General features: G+C 41.3%; 1 protein-coding gene across 1 annotated transcript in view; it reads left to right on the top strand.

The window, feature by feature from the left end:
• Positions 1-14,408, top strand: part of LOC126281184 (electron transfer flavoprotein-ubiquinone oxidoreductase, mitochondrial) — a 111,186-nt gene extending 96,778 nt beyond the window's left edge. Inside the window, exon 11 of the mRNA XM_049979884.1 lies at positions 13,056-14,408. Within this exon, the coding sequence (XP_049835841.1) occupies positions 13,056-13,219 (164 nt within the window). The 3' untranslated portion in view covers positions 13,220-14,408. The remainder of the gene's footprint in view (positions 1-13,055) is intronic.
• Positions 14,409-17,114: the final 2,706 nt, after the last annotated feature.

The raw sequence follows: 17,114 nt of genomic DNA on the forward strand, positions 1-17,114 counted from the left end.
TACATGTGTTGATCGATTGTGCCTTGCAGAATGACGAGATCGTTCAGGGAATGCCTATCAACGTGGAGTTTTCCGACGATTGTTGCAGGATGTGTGATTTCAGATTTTCATGTCGCACATTCCAACGGCCATCTGTCCCATGGATCACAGTTGATCTTAAAACACCACCTATCGCCACTCAGTGAATGTCCAACTGCGGTTTTGGCGTGCAAATTCCAGCTTTTGTCTCTGAAAGCATTTGTGGTGTATGAACTTGGTGCCTAAATCTATATGCAGCAACGTTTGGTGAACGGTGGTTGAGGAGACACTGGAGAACCTGTTGGTTGCCCCTTGGTTCATCTGGGCAGTCAGTCGCTCATCAGTAGCATCTCTGACCGCTCGTACACGTGTACTACTGCCCATTAAAATTGCTACACCAAGAAGAAATGCAGCTGATAAACTGGTATTCATTGGACAAATATATTGAACTGACATGTGATTACATTTTCACGCAATTTGGGTGCATAGATCCTGAGAAATCAGTACCACGAGCAACCACCTCTGGCCGTAATAAAGGCCTTGATACGCCTGCGCATTGAGTCAAACAGAGCTTGGATTGCGTCTACAGGTACAGCTGCCCATGCAGCTTCAACACGATACCACAGTTTATCAAGAGTAGTGACTAACGTATTGTGACGATCCAGTTGCTCTGCCACCATTAACCAGACATTTCAATTGGCGAGAGATCTGGAGAATGTGCTGGCCAGGGCAGCAGTCGAACATTTTCTGTGTCCAGAAAGGCTCGAACAGGACCTGCATTATCCTGCCAAAATGTAGGGTTTTGCAGGGATCGAATGAAGGGTAGAACCACGGGTCGTAACACATCTGAAATGTAACGTCCGCTGTTCAAAGTGCCGTCAATGCGAACAAGAGGTGACCGAGACGTGTAACCAATGGCACCCCATACCATCACCCCGGGTGATACGCCAGTATGGCGATGACGAATACACGCTTCCAATGTGCATTCACCGCCATGGCAGATGCAATGTGTCGTATCTATTCAAATAACACGCTCTTTTGTTAAGCGTGAGAGATTTACCGATTGCAGCTTATCAGGCAGCAGCAACTGGCTTAGTCGAGCTGCTACAATACCAATTAAGTGTCTGCGAAGTGCCACTAACTGCAGTGCTAGACAGGCACCCATTTTTCCACTGGGGAATACCTTAACGCTGTAGGAGCAGAACCGGTCTATCTCCAGCCAGTCCATCCAACGCTTCAGTTCAACAATTACGTTTACACATTCACCAAATCCAGCCATGGTTTCTGAAAGAACTCAGAGCTCGTCGTCAAGTAATGTACACTGACCTATTGAGATGCGAACAGACTACAGCCGCCGTATAATGGACGGTAGACAGTTGTTAGTCAAAAACACAGGTTTTTAATTTTGTGGTCGATGTCAGTGACACGGATTGAGTGCCAAATAGGAGGAACAAAGTTAGAACAGATGAACGGTTTCAAGTACTTAGGATGCATATTCTCACAGGATGACAACATAGTGAAAGAACTGGAAGCGAGGTGTAGCAAAGTTAATGTAGTGAGCGCTCAGCTACGATCTACTCTTTTCTGCAAGAAGGAAGTCAGTACCAAGACTAAGTTATCTGTGCATCGTTCAATCTTTCGACCAACTTTGTTGTATGGGAGTGAAAGCTGGGTGGATTCAGGCTACCTTATCAATAAGGTTGAGGTTACGGATATGAAAGTAGCTAGGATGATTGCAAGTACTAGTAGATGGGAACAATGGCAGGAGGGTGTCCACAATGAGGAAATCAAAGAAAAACTGGGAATGAACTCTATAGATGTAGCAGTCAGGGCGAACAGGCTTAGATGGGGGAGGGGGGGGGGGGGGGTCATGTTACATGTATGGGAGAAGCAAGGTTACCCAAGAGACTCATGGGTTCAGCAGTAGAGGGTAGGAGGAGTCGGGGTAGACCAAGGAGAAGGTACCTGGATTCGGTTAAGAATGATTTTGAAGTAATAGGATTAACATCAGAAGAGGCACCAATGTTAGCACAGAATAGGGGATCATGGAGGAATTTTATAAGGGGGACTATGCTCCAGACTGAACGCTGAAAGCATAATCAGTCTTGGATAATGATGATGGTGATGATGATGATGATGATGTCAGTGACATCCTAAATGATTTCCATCGAAAGCCTTAAACTGATTATCTACGCCGATTATGCCCATACCAGCAAATTAGACAAGGCGAAGGGGACACCAGTTGATGACAATTTTATTATGAGCTGTAAGTCATTGTATATCTCTGGATGCTCTTAATTCTTAAATGTCATGTCATTTAAGTTATTGATTGTCTGTGTTAGCTCAGGATTATTAGCATTCTCGTGGGTGTCTACTTAATGTACGAGGGGCGTTTGAAAAGTCCGCGCAAAGTCTGACAGACGGCACAACCGGCGCGTATCGAGGTCATGTTTAGTTAGTAGCATCTTTGGAAAGAACGCACACCACGTTTAAGCCATATTGGTCTAGTTCTTTATATTTGGCATTCGTGTGAATCAAGGAAGTCCAGTGATTGTCAGAAAATGGAATAAAAAGATTTTCGTGTGGTGATTAAACATTACTTTATGAAAGGCAAAACGCCTCAGGAGACTAAAGAGAAGCTTGATAAACATTATGGTGACTCTGAACCGTCGATTTTCGGAGTGGCCATATGGGCCCAAGTTATGCTGAACGTTTTGGGCGCCCTGTGGAGTTTACGACTCCAGAAATCATTGACAAAATCCATGATATGGTAATGGATGACAGAAGAGTTAAGATGCATGAGATTGCTAGTGCTGTGGGCATCTCGTCGTTTCGTCACTGTGGGTGAAACATGGATACGTTACTATACTTCTGAGACCAAAGAACAATCTAAATAATGAGTTACCAAGTGAGAATCTGCACCATAAAAAGCGAAGACCATTCCTTCGGCTGGAAAGGTTATGGTGACTATCTTTTGGGATTCGCAAGGGATAATCCTCATCGTCTATCTGGAAAAGCGTAAAACTATTACAGGTGCATATTATTCATCGTTATTGGGCCGTTTGAAAACCGAGCTGCAAGAGAAACGACAGCGATTGGACCGCAAAAAAGGCCTTTTCCATCATGACAATGCACAAGCACACACCTCAGCAGTTGTGGTCGCAAAATTAATGGAAATAGGGTTCCAACTCGTTTCACATCCCCCCTATTCTCCAGACCTGGCTCCCTCGGACTACTATTTGTTCCCCAATTTGAAGAAATGGCTGGCGGGACAAAGATTTTATTCAAACGGGGCGGTGATTGCAACAACTAATGGCTATTTTGTAGACTTGGACAATTCCTATTATTCGGAAGCTATCAACAACATTAGAACAGCGTTGGACGAAGTGTATAAGTCTAAAAGGAGACTATGTCGAAAAATAAAAAAGGTTTACCCCAAACACGTAAGTAGTTTCTGTTTTTGCAGGGACATTTCAAACACCCCTCGCAATTCGTGTAAAGTGTTTAAGTAAGGGGCGATCAAGAAGTTTCCGTTTGAGGGCGTTTCTGCAGCGTATATGCAAAGTATCGCAACTCCGATGCGGGTATACAGGGTGCTACAAAATGGTACGGCCAAACTTTCAGGAAACATTCCTCACACACAAAGAAAGAAAATATGTTATGTGGACATGTGTCCGGAAACGCTTACTTTCCATGTTCGAGTTCAGTTTATTACTTCTCTTCAAATCACATTAATCATGGAATGGAAACACACAGCAACAGAACGTACCAGCGTGACTTCAAACACTTTGTTACAGGAAATGTTCAAAATGTCCTCCGTTAGCGAGGATTAAATGCATCCACCCTCCGTCGCATGGAATCCCTGATGCGCTGATGCAGCCCTGGAAAATGGCGTATTGTATGACAGCCGTCAACAATACGAGCACGAAGATTCTCTACATTTGGTACCGGGGTTGCGTAGACCAGAGCTTTCAAATGCCCCATAAATGAAAGTCAAGAGGGTTGAGGTCAGGAGAGCGTGGAGGCCATGGAATTGGTCCGCCTCTACCAATCCATCGGTCACCGAATCTGCTGTTGAGAAGCGTACGAACACTTCGACTGAAATGTGCAAGAGCTCCATCGTGCATGAACCACATGTTGTGTCGTACTCGTAAAGGCACATGTTCTAGCAGCACAGGTGGAGTATCCCGTATGAAATGATAACGTGCTCCATTGAGCGTAGGTGGAAGAACATGGGGCCCAATCAAGACATCACCGCCGCGCGCGATTAGCCGAGCGGTCTAAGGCGTTGCAGTCACGGACTGTGCGGCTGGTCCCGGCGGAGGTTCGAGTCCCCCCTCGGGCATGGGTGTGTGTGTGTGTGTGTGTGTGTGTGTGTGTGTGTGTGTGTGTGTGTGTGTGTGTGTTTGTGTTTGTGTTTGTCCTTAGGATACTTTAGGTAAAGTAGTGTGTAAGCTTAGGGACTGATGACCTTAGCAGTTAAGTCCCATAAAATTTCGCACACATTAGAACAAGACATCACCAACAATGCCTGCCCAAACGTTCGCAGAAAATCTGTGTTGATGACGTGATTGCACAATTGCGTGCGGATTCTCGTCAGCCCACAGGTGTTGATTGTGAAAATTTACAATTTGATCACGTTGGAATGAAGCCTCATCCGTAAAGAGAACATTTGCACTGAAATGAGGATTGACACATTGTTGGATGAACCATTCGCAGAAGTGTACCCGTGGAGGCCAATCAGCTGCTGATAGTGCCTGCACACGCTGTACATTGTACGGAAACAACTGGATCTTCCGTAGCACTCTCCATACAGTGACCACCACTCTCCATACAGTGACGTGGTCAACGTTACCTTGTACAGCAGCAACTTCTCTGACCCTGACATTAGGGTTATCGTCAACTGCACGAAGAATTGCCTCGTACATTGCAGGTGTTCTCGTCGTTGTAGGTCTTCCCCGGTCGCGAGTCATAGGCTGGAATAGGCTCCCTAAGACGCCGATCAATTGCTTCGAACGTCTTCCTGTCGGGACACCTTCGTTCTGGAAATCTGTCTCGATACAAACGTACGGCGCCATGGCTATGCCCCGTGCTAATCCATACATCAAATGGGCATCTGCCAATTCCGCATTTGTAAACATTGCACTGACTGCAAAACCACGTTCGTAATGTACACTAACCTGTTGATGCTACGGACTGATGTGCTTGATGCTAGTACTGTAGAGCAATGAGTCACATGTCAACACAAGCACTGAAGTCAACATTACCTTCCTTCAATTGGGCCAACTGGTGGTGAATCAAGGACGTACAGTACATACTGACGAAACTGAAAAGAGTCTAACATGGAAATTAAGCGTTTCCGGAGACATGTCCACATAACATCTTTTCTTTATTTGTGTGTGAAGAATGTTTCCTGAAAGTTTAGCAGTACCTTTTTCTAACAGCCTGTAGAGGCACCAACATGGTGGCAGGGATTGGTGTGGCATTAGTGTCTTTCCGACGTGCGTGCGGTAAAAGCGGAAATGTGAACTATGGGAACTTTATTACCTGATGTGTCCAAACAGGACCAACGTGCTTTTTTTCTGCCGAAGGACAAACACCGGCAGACATCCATCGGAGAAGGAATAGTGTGCACGGGGCAGCACGTCTGTCGAAAACCGATAAGGGATACTGCTGCTTCATGATAAGCCACGCCCCCATATCTCAAATGTAGTAACACGTAAGTTAGGCCAGCTTAAGTGACACACTCGAGCACTCCGCCCTGGAGTCCTCTCTCTCCCAATGCGATTATAACGCGTTCGGTTCCTTAAAAAAGCTCTTGAGGAATCGATGATTCCTGTCGGACGAAGGACGTGCTGCAGGCCGTTCTGCTACGGACTTCTTCAAGCAGCAGGACACGATGTTTACCAAACTGGTATCTTCAACCCGGTGCTTCGGTGAGATGATTGGCTCCAATACTCACGGTGAATTTGCCCTGGCATATCGATTCTGGACTGTACGGCCTTCTAACGAGAACTTTTTGATCCCCCCCCCTCCCCCCCCCCCCCCCCCCTCACACTGAAACGCAACACTGAAAACCTATGAGGTAGCGTATCGAGTCACAATGATTCGTTGTTGCATGTAGTTTTTCATCACAGGAACAAGCAGGCATTTAATGATCTATAGATCATCTCACTTAATGTCATTTAAGATTTAAGTGCGATCTTCTCTGGTTTCGTCGTTATTTTATTTTACTTATAGACTGACAGTAACTCAGGTACTTGCAGCCTGTCACATTATCCATTTCAAAATCTATCAATACATTTTGTTGAAATGAATCGGAGGACTCTGAAAGACTGGGGTGTTTCATGGCGTATGTGTGTAAGCTGTTAACCAGTAACTGCTTCCCTCCTTTGCAGCTCACAGATACTTTTGAAACGTTGTGCAATCTTGTACAGGCAATGCTCGCTGTAAATATATCCCATCCGAAACAAAAGACAAAAGGTTAAATTTCGAAAGCAACTTCCTTTGATTGGTAGATGTATTTCTAAAGTAACATCTGGTTTGCGATAAGGACGTTTTAAAAAAAAAAAAAAAAAAAAAAAAAAAAAAAAAAAAAAAAAAAAAAGGCAGCTAAGAGTTCCGAGCACGTTTATCTTAAGTCATTTTACTGCGTCCTCACCAAATGGTGTCATCAACTTTTGCATTACAATGAAAATACAGGACATAGCGTTGGACAGGGGATATCAGTTCTTGGCTCCTCCACCTGACCCCCTTCCAAATATAAATCACAATTTGAACACGAATCCTATCCATACTGACAGACGGACGGACGGACCGACATGCGAGTAGATGTATAAGTTTGAAGAAAGACAGAACTTGTAATCTGTTTTGAGTGATGGGAAGTAAACGCAGAGTCTTTTGTCGTGCAATCTCAAACTCTTTCGCCATTTAGCGCAAAACATGAGGCTCTGTGTCGTGCAGTCATCAAGGGTACATGGGTGGGTCTTCGGTTGCAAAAGTCCATATCGATGATGTTTCGTTGAATGGTTCGCACGCTGATACTTGTTGATGGTCCAGCATTCATGGGCCCGACCGTGCTTGGCAAACCCTACCTTGGCCATCAACGTCGCCAGATCTCTCCTCAATTGAGAATCTTTGGAGCATTACGGGCAGGGCTTTCCAACCAGGTTGGGATTTTGATGATCCATCGCGGCAATTGGGCAGAATTTGGCACGATATATCTCAGGTTACATTTATTAACTGGGAAGAACATACCACAGAACTGCTGAAGCGCCTAAACAAATCTCTATTTGCTATGTGAAAGTTGTCAGAGATAGGTGATATAAAAATAGAAAAGCTACAGTATTATGCTTACTTTCATTCCATAATGTCATATGGGATTAGTTTCCGGGGTAACTCATAAATCCGAGCTAAAGTTCACCGCACCCAAAAACGTGCAATACGAATTATGTGTGGTGTGAAATCAAGAACGTCCTGCAGAGGTCTGTTTAGGAAACTGGGAATACTTAGCTATTGCTTCCAAACCAACGTCTCATTACTAGAAACAAGAATAACCTTCACAAAGATTTGAAGTCACTTCGGTTCAGAAAAGTGTCCTCTATTCATCAATACACATTTTCAGTAACATGCCAGCAGTCATAAAAAGTTTAAGTACTGATGAAGTTCAGTTTGAGCAGAGAGTAAAGGATTTATTGGTGGTCAACTCCAACCCCATTGGTGAACTTCTTAGCAGAACCGATTGATGTATCTATGTTATTAATAATATAATATAACGTGAATATTGCATGCAATGTGACTTCTGTACAAATTTTGTGTAATAATGGGATCATTGTAAATAAGTGCTGTAAAATGTTTTATTTAATGATTCGTGTCTACAATAGCGTAAGAATTATAATATGCACCTAAGTGTATCGAACATTTAATATTTGGTGACTAGTTATATGCCCTTTTAGATGTATATATGGTTCAGATTTTTTATATTCTTTTACTGATTCCACATCCACAAAGGCAATTTCGTTCGGGATCTGTGGAAGGTACGTTAGCATATCTAATATTTGTTATGTATCGTTGTTTTCTGACGTGTTCTCATCCCAGAGGATCTCCTCACTATGGATCAATTGGAACGAAAAACACGTCTAATCTAATCCGTACTATACTGGTGTCAATTGGCCACATTGATATCGCAGTATTTTGGCATTTTTGTTCAATCATTGAGCATTTGATTGTGGTGCCAGGCGTCGTAATCCGGATGTAAAGCCTTAAGAAGAACAAAGGAAGGGCACATTGACCAGACAAGCACACAGATGGCTTCGTCAGAGCTTGAGGAGATTTTCCACTGCCAGGATATCGAGCACGATGACGTCAAGGCGTTTATAATCGTGGGATGGGGAGGCTTGAGTAAGTGCATTGTTTATTTTTTTGACCTCGGCTCAGAATCTGCCGGTGCTCGGAAGCAACGCTTTGTTATGCAGATGGGGCGACCCTCAGCAGGCCGTGTTAGGCTTGGCGCGTGCGCTATTGATTGCGGGGGCTGGCGTCGGCGGTGTGTCACCTTTTGTTCGCGAGCTCCCCACACACCCCTCAGGGTCCCGAAAAGCAACAGGGGCTGCTCGGCGCCGATGAAAGGCGTGCGCGCGCTGACCGATCGGCCTCGTAATAATGTGATTAGCCGCGTGACTGCGGCAGGCGGCGTGCCACGCGCGTCTCCGTTAATGCTGGGACGTAGCAGGGTGACGGGGGGAGGGGAGCTGCCGCAGCAGACGGTGGTGAATGGGGCTGCTTCCGCGACAGTTGAGCGTCGCCTCGTGGCCATTTTGTGTTTATAATGACTCGCGACATCTGGCGCATTGGGGATGCGAGCGAACAAAAGCTAGCTGAATGTTGCAAGCAACAGAAAATCTTCGTCTACAGACCAACTAGCGAGCTAAATGGCCCACTGATACGGCACTGTGTGAGGTATGAGATAGATTATCCGCATTTGTTACATTTTTCTACACCCGTAATTAACCATTTCTTGGTAATTTTTAACTCATTTGGCCTGCACTTTCCCCGCGCCTCAGTCCCCTTTTGGTTATGTGAACGAGTACGCCACGCCAGTCAACGATGTGCGGACACTACCGGGTCGCGTCTTTAACGCGTGACATCAGGTGCAACAACAACCGTGTATACTTCAAAGGGTGCGTCGTTCCTTAAACCGGAGGGCAGAGGGCTGCATTGTCATGAGTGGACGCCGTGTTCATATCTCCTGTAAACTCTTGTTTATCGCAGAAACTAAGCATTTCCAGACCCAAGTTTATTGGACTTATTTTTCTTGTTTCGAGGGGTACTACCACCTCTCAAAGTATTCAACATTTTTTTTAACTTCCTGTATATGTCAACCATTGTCATCCATGGAGAGATATTTTTTCCCTTCAAAAACGATAATAGTTTAAATTTAATTCTTTGTTAATATTTTTTGTCATCAAATATTTATCAATGTAGTGTCCACTTCTTCTCCAATTAGAGACCAGGCAGGGTGATACAGCGATAAGACACCTGACTTCATTCGGGAGGATGACAATTAAATTCCCCATCCCTTCATATTGATTTCCGTGGTCGGTCTGAGTTGCTTAGGAGACTAACAAGGTATCCTTTGAAATGGGAACTGCCCATTTCCTGCCAAATTCTTTACCAGTCCAAGCTAATGTTCTGTCTCTAATGACCCATCATTGATGGAAACATTTAACCCTCAGTACCCTACCCCCCCCCCCCCCCCTCCGCCCTCGTTCCACCAGCTGTAGTGCAATTTAGGCATTTAGTGCTCTGACTGGTTAGGTGTTCACTGAGGTTTTTCTAGCATGCTTGATGCAAAATATATTTGAGGAATCCGTCTGCTTAGCTGGGTGGTAACGTGCTTGCCTCCCATGTAAGCGGGCCTGGGTTTGATTACCGGCAGGGTTGGAGGTTTTCACTGCTTTGCGCTGGGTGTTGTGTTGTCCTCATCATCATTTCATCCTCATCACCAGCACGCAAGTCACCCAATGTGGCATTGACTGGAATTAGACTTGCACTCGGCAGATGAACTTCCCTGCATTGGGCCTCCCGGCCAACAGTGCCATACTCTCATTTCATTTCAGTTCAGTCAGTCTTGACTCCAACCAGACTGTGAGGTATTCCACTGCTATTTATACCTGAGTTAAACTCCCAACACCAGTTTTTTTTCTCTCTGATGTGCATTTTTCTTACACCCACACTAGTGTTCTGTAGCACATACACTTTTTTGATGGTTTCAACTTTGGTCACTGCACGCTTAAAATAAATGCCAGACTCAAGCCTTGCTTGAATTAAAATTTCTGTCCCTTTTGATTAGCCTTTGCAACATCCTTGTTTTGTTAGATTCCTTACAGTATCACAAAAATTTTCATCTTGTGTTAGACAGATGAGAGATGGTAATTAAATAATTAATTTACTGGTATTTATCAATCAACCCACCTGGATAGCTACACTTGTCAGCACACTTCTCCGTGATTCAGGGAGGTGTGCCAGCCGTGGATCGAATATACCTGGTGTAACTAACGATGAGTAAAATGGGAATTCTATTGTTAAAGGCAGAGGAAAGAGTGGATAGGTGGAAAGAATACACTGAAGGCCTCTATGAGGGGAAGATTTGTCTGACGTGATAGAAGAAGAAACAGGAGTCAGTTTAGAAGAGAATCAGAATTTAAGTGAACTTTGAAGGATTTGAGATCAAATAAGACAGAAAGGATAGATTACATTTCGTCAGAATTGCTAAAATCAGTGGGGGAAGTGGCAACAAAACTACTATTCTCGTTGGAGTGTAGAATGTATGAGTCTGGTGACGTACTATCTGACTTCCAGAAAAATATCATTCACACAATTCTGAAGACTGCAAGAGCTGACAAGTGTGAGACGTATTGCACAATCAGAATAACAGCTCATGCATACAAGTTCACGACAAGAATAATATACAGAAGAATGGAAAAAAATGATACATTAGATGACGATCAGTTTGGCTTTAGGAAAAGTAAAGGCACCAGAGAGGCATTTCTAACATTGCAGTTGATAATGGAAGCAAGACTAAAGAAAAATAATACACATTCATTGGATTTGTCGACCTGGAAGAAGTGTTCAACAATATAAAATGGTGCAAGATATTTGAAATTCTGAGAAAAATATGGGTAAGCTCCAGGGAGAGACAGGTAATACACAATGTGTACAAGTGCCAAGAAAGAATAATAAGAGTGGACGACCGAAAACGAAGTGCTTGGATTAAAAAGGGTGTAAGACAGGGATGTAGTCTTTTACCCCTACTGTTCAATCTTACATCAAAGAAGCAATGATGGAAATAACAGAAAGGTTCAAGAGTGGAATTAAAATTCAAAGTGAAAGGAAATCAATGATACGAGCTACTGATGACATTGCTATCCTGAGTGAAAGTGAAGAAGAATTACATGATCTGCTGAATGGAATGAACAGTCTAATAGAGTACAGAACATGGACTGAGAGTAAACGGGCATTTATGACATCAGCTGTTTTGCCCCCTGGAAGAAACAATAATTAACAAACAACTGAGATTAAATCAAAGAAAGACAAAAGTAATGAAACATAGCAGAAATGAGAACAGCAAGAAACTTGACATAAAGATTGACAGTCACGGAGTAGATGAATTTAAGGAATTCTACTACCTAGGCAGCAAAATAAGCAGTGATGAACAGAGAAAGAACAACACCAAAAGTGGAATAGAACTGGCAAAAAGGGCATTCCTGGCCCACAGAAGTCTACTAGTATCAAACATAGGCCTTAATTTGGAGAAGACATTTCTGAGAATGTATGTTCGGAGCACAGCATATGGTAGTGTGAAAACAAGAACAGAAGATAATGGAAGCCTTTGAGGTGTGGTGCTATAGACGAATGTTGAAAATGAGGTGGATTACCAAGTTAAGGAATGAAGAGGTTCTGCACAGAATAGAAGAGGAAAGGAATATGTGGGAAGCACAAGGAGAAGGGACAGGATGATAGGCCATCTCTTAGGGCACAAGGGAATGGCTCCCATGGTATTAGAAGGGCTGTGGAGGGCAAAAACGATAGAGGAAGACAGAGACTGGAATACATCCAGCACATAATTGAGGACATAGATTGCAAGTGCTACTTTGAGATGAGGAGGTTGACACAGGAAAGGAATTCATGGTAGGCCACTCCAAAGACTGTGACTCAAAAGGATTGGTCTTTCCCTTAGAATTACTGAAGTGCTTGAGAGACTGTACAACGTCATAAATATTCCACATTGCATGTTATAGAATATCAATAACGCAGACTTCAAAAAGACTGTAGTAATTCATGTTTCACAGAAGATAGGTGCTGAGAGTTACATTACTAAAACCATCAGTTAAATTTAATGAGTCATGCTTACAAAATGCTGACATGAATCTTGCAAAATGCTGACATGAATTATCTAACTAGGAACAAATAGAAAAAATTTAGAAACTGACTTTGAAGGTGAACAATTAGGGGTCCAGACAAATGAAACAAACATACAATGTAGTGCTGACTTATGACATTATCTTATAAGATAATCAATGGAAAATCCAGGATGGAATATAACAATATTATGGCACAGATAGGCACAACAAAATGACAGTCAGTCTTTTTGTTGTGGTTATCTGTGACTCAGCATCTCTGCTAAATGTCGCGTAGCAACTCACCTTTTCATAATATTATTATCTTAGAAGATAAATGGAGAAATTCACTTCCATATGTAGAACATACATAAATTTAGAGAAGGCGTTTTACTGAACAGTGTATGCTGTGAACAGTGTATGCTGTGAACAGTGTATGCTGTGAACAGTGTATGCTGTGAACAGTGATTTGCAGTTTCCTATAATGAAATAATTTTTAGATCTAGCACCTAATGAGCTATTTATTTAATATCTTCCAATTTTTTGTGGAACTTGCAGAAATTTCTATAATCTTTATTTTAATTGACTTGTAAATAATGTAACACACATTGTAATGTGGAAAAATTTCTTCCCTTCCAGGAGTGTATGAATTTGTTCCACTTGAAGATGGCACTGGGCAGAGATTGCAGATAAATGCACAAAACTGCATCCACTGCAAAACTTGTGACATTAAAGACCCAAGCCAGAATATCAATTGGGTGGTACCAGAAGGTGGTGGTGGACCAGCTTATGATGGAATGTAAATGCAGAGTACCACATGGCATCATGCAGAGTCATCATCTTATCATCAAAGATTACTGGTTATCTGGTTAAAATAAATCACATGCCAATGTTTTTAATTTATCTGACTTTTTTGCATTATATTGAGTTTTTGGCTTATGACTTTCTGTTTAAGTGATCGGTGACTTTTGTGGCATGATTCTCACACTGATAATTATAATGTGTCATTGCTTGTAAATGTATCATTGTCAGTTCAATATAATATTACATCTATTGAAGTATTTATGCAGAAATGATGAAAGTGATCATGTATATGCAGTGTTTCTTTAACTTAATTCAAACTCATTGAGCACTCTGAAGATAAACAACAGATTGCTACAGAATGTTGAATCAGACTACTTGTGATTTCAATGTATGACCCTCTACAATTCACAAACCTGCATGATGCCAGCTTTGACTTCTTGCCTTCAAATCAGTACAAATGAGCAACTGGTGAAATAGAATTAATAAACTGTTAACATCTTCACAATTTTCTGTAATTACAATAATTTGTTCCTGGATTATAGAAAGCTGCTAATGGAGATAAGTTGCACTGAAGACTGACATCAGTTATTATATAAGTGAATACCAATTATTCTGGGCACAGTGTGCAAAAGTTCACAGACAGTTAATATTCAGATTTTCTTTTTTTTTTTTTTTAATTGATCACTGTAACAGCTTCATGAAAAAACCTAAATTTACCATGTTTGGCAAATAATAAAACATGTTAATGTTCAGTAAGTATTATGGCAGCTAGATTCATTGATTCTTGTATATGATCTGCCTAACTGATAAGATACAAGAGCTTTTTTCAATTCGATCTTAAGAAGAAAGTACACAAGTTTATAGCCATGATATCATATATCATGATAAAAAATTAATGGTGACTGTGAGAAAACATCATATATATTTTTCATTCTCTTTTGTGCATGATAACTCATGTGACATATTTCCTGTGGTAGTTTTGAAAATACTATAAATGTAAAATCATATCTTATATTCTCTTGGATAGGAGAATGATAAGAACTCAACACATTTCATCCAAGTTGTTCATGGATTAAATATAATTGGCACTTTTTAGGCAACTGATTATAATTGTCTTTCTTGTGTTGTTATTTTTATATATTTTTGTAGTAAAATTGTTCATTTTTAAGAAGTAAATTTTATTTTTTTTGAGAAAATTGTTAATTGGATGTCATGCCTCTAATTATTGTGTTAATTTTCTCATATTACCAGTTTTTTACTCTTGAAACAGTCAGTTTTTTAGTCTTTAAACAGTGTCAGATCCTTTATAAATGTCATATTTTCTTGTTAAATGTGCAAAATGAAAACGCATTAGTTGTAGTTTCTTAAGGGAGATATTTTCACCATTTTTCATCTTTATCACTTTTTCTAATAGCTGTAAAGGAAAAAGCGTATGTAGCTTACAATTCATAGTTCATCAATGACATGAAGATGTGGGCAATACAAATGTATTGGGGCAGGGTACATTTTTCTCTTCGCGTTATTTGTGTATCTTTGTTTCCGTTTTTCAATGTTGGTACGAATTTAATAACATATGTGGGAATTCCTGTTCCCACAGTGAATTGTTGGGCAGAGGAGACCACCAACACACTATCATACACACAAATGAAGCACTTTATTAATGTAAACGCCATACAATAACAGAACCAACACGTACAATGGCTCTCGAGAATGGCAACTTGAGAATGGAGATAGCATTGTCATTGGGATGGAGTCCGATACTGTAGCAGTATGTCATGTATGATGTAGTGAATTACTTCAGCAGGAAGGTGTGTCAGGCATTCAGTAATGCGGAATGAGGTGTAGCATATTTATGTTGAGAGGGCAGAACCAGCAGCATAAGGTCTGATTCATCTTGTAAGTGGCCAATCAGGCTTATGAAGTGTGAAGTGTCACTCAGAATTCCATAAATGTCCAACAGGTTATCAACAAAGGCAAAACCACATTTTGGGGTTCTCCTTCTCCAGGCAAGATAGTTAAGGAAAACATCTGACGGGCACCTGTTCCACTATCCCAGGAAGAGGTGAGTGATAGTGTTGTGATGGTAGTGGTGATGTGGACCCAGGAAATAGTGCATTTGTCTGTGATCTGTGTGGGTGTGGGTTAGCTGTACATGGTCCACATGATGCAGTTAGTTCATATGAGCAAGCGGATGATACGATTGTGGTCACGAATGAAACGATTGTGGTCACGAATGAAGGAATTGGAATGTTACAAGCACAAGGATCATACAAAAGTACATGTCAATGTATAGTGGAATGAGGGAGAAAGTACACATTATGTATATACGTCTGTTGCAGTGACACTGGAAAGATGATCTCTCTTGGTTGATTTGGTTTGCGATGAAATCTGGGTAATGTAGCATGTTGTGGACACGGACATGTTATCCTATACGCAGTTCCTGCCAAGATAGCTGTACCTTTAGAGGTTAGAGTTCACATTTGGAGATGGATGCAACCTGGTAGACAACCTTGAGTATGGGATCAGTACAGGCTGAACAGTAGATGTGTCATTCTCAAAAAACACCGTTTGTGCAACCATGGCAGAGTCAGTCACAAAACTGTAGCTAGTCGATTTTATAAGCTTAGCTGTGAAGGCATAAATGTGTCACATGAAAAAAATGATCACCAGAGTGACAATTCATGTTGCCATGGTGAATCACTGGGCAGAGGAGATCACCACCATAAAACTGTCCACACAAATGAAGTGTTTTATTAATATAAAAACAATACAACAATAGAAGGGAACTCGTACAACAGTGTTGATAATGGATTGAGTTAAAGAGCATCAGACCATAAATCACATTACTTCTTGTCAAAGGCAATAGCCATATGTTCGATATTGGCGGTCATCACACGTGCAGCTGATTTAGGTCATTGACAAAAGTTCATGAGAACAAGGAAAAGAGGCAGCAGTGACAAACAGTAGAGAAGAATCTTAAAAATAAATAAAAACTGCCATACACAATAAAAAAGAAAATGGAAAATAATAATAGCAAAATTCAGAGATAATTCTGGGGGCAGAAGAGTTTGAATTCTACAAAAGGAGTGAATACATTTATGCCAAATACTTGCTAGGGATCTAGCTTTGAAAAAGTTCTCATCAGCAAAGTTTTAAGGTAATGGATCCTATTTGGAGTACATATTAAAACAAAAACAGAAGGCATGTCTGATACACGGCAGATAATGATCTGCAGATGGGCACAGTTAAAGAAAAACTGACATCTTGTCATATTAATAGTATCAGTACTGAGTAATGTATTCATATGTCCTCTTTATTGTTCTCATTGTCAGTGACAGCTATTATTAACTGTTAGTAAGATTTACTAATTGCTTTTGTGGTGTCAATTTTTTGATTGATTGATTCATTTAGTGATCACTATTTGCTAATGGTAAGCCATGGACATATACAATGAGTATTTTAGTGTTAAGTATTTTTGTACAAACATGTGATATAGGCATGAACAACTGCCAACTAAAATGTACATAATGATTTACTTTTTTCAGTCCCTAGTTTACTCAGGAAGAAGAAAAAGGATACCGTATTGCTGAATTTATTCATACCTCACTGTGTTGCATAGATTCCATCACAGAGGAGGATCTTCAAGCGTGTGCAGTAATGAGTCAAAGTAACATCTTAACAAAGCAAAGGCTGTCGCTAAGCATACATTTAACAGCAGCTGTTTATCTTGTTTTATTGTCTACGTGGTAACACTGATACTTGCAGAAAAAGCTTTTATCTTTGTGATGTAAGCATAGAGAGCTGTTCCAAGTAACTGTGTGGAGACTCCACGAGTCTGGTAAAATGTGGTCATTATCAAAAAATGATTGTTAGCCATTTATCCCTGGGCACAGA

Source organism: Schistocerca gregaria, chromosome 7 (genome assembly GCF_023897955.1).
Source record: "Schistocerca gregaria isolate iqSchGreg1 chromosome 7, iqSchGreg1.2, whole genome shotgun sequence".
Taxonomy (NCBI): domain Eukaryota; kingdom Metazoa; phylum Arthropoda; class Insecta; order Orthoptera; family Acrididae; genus Schistocerca; species Schistocerca gregaria.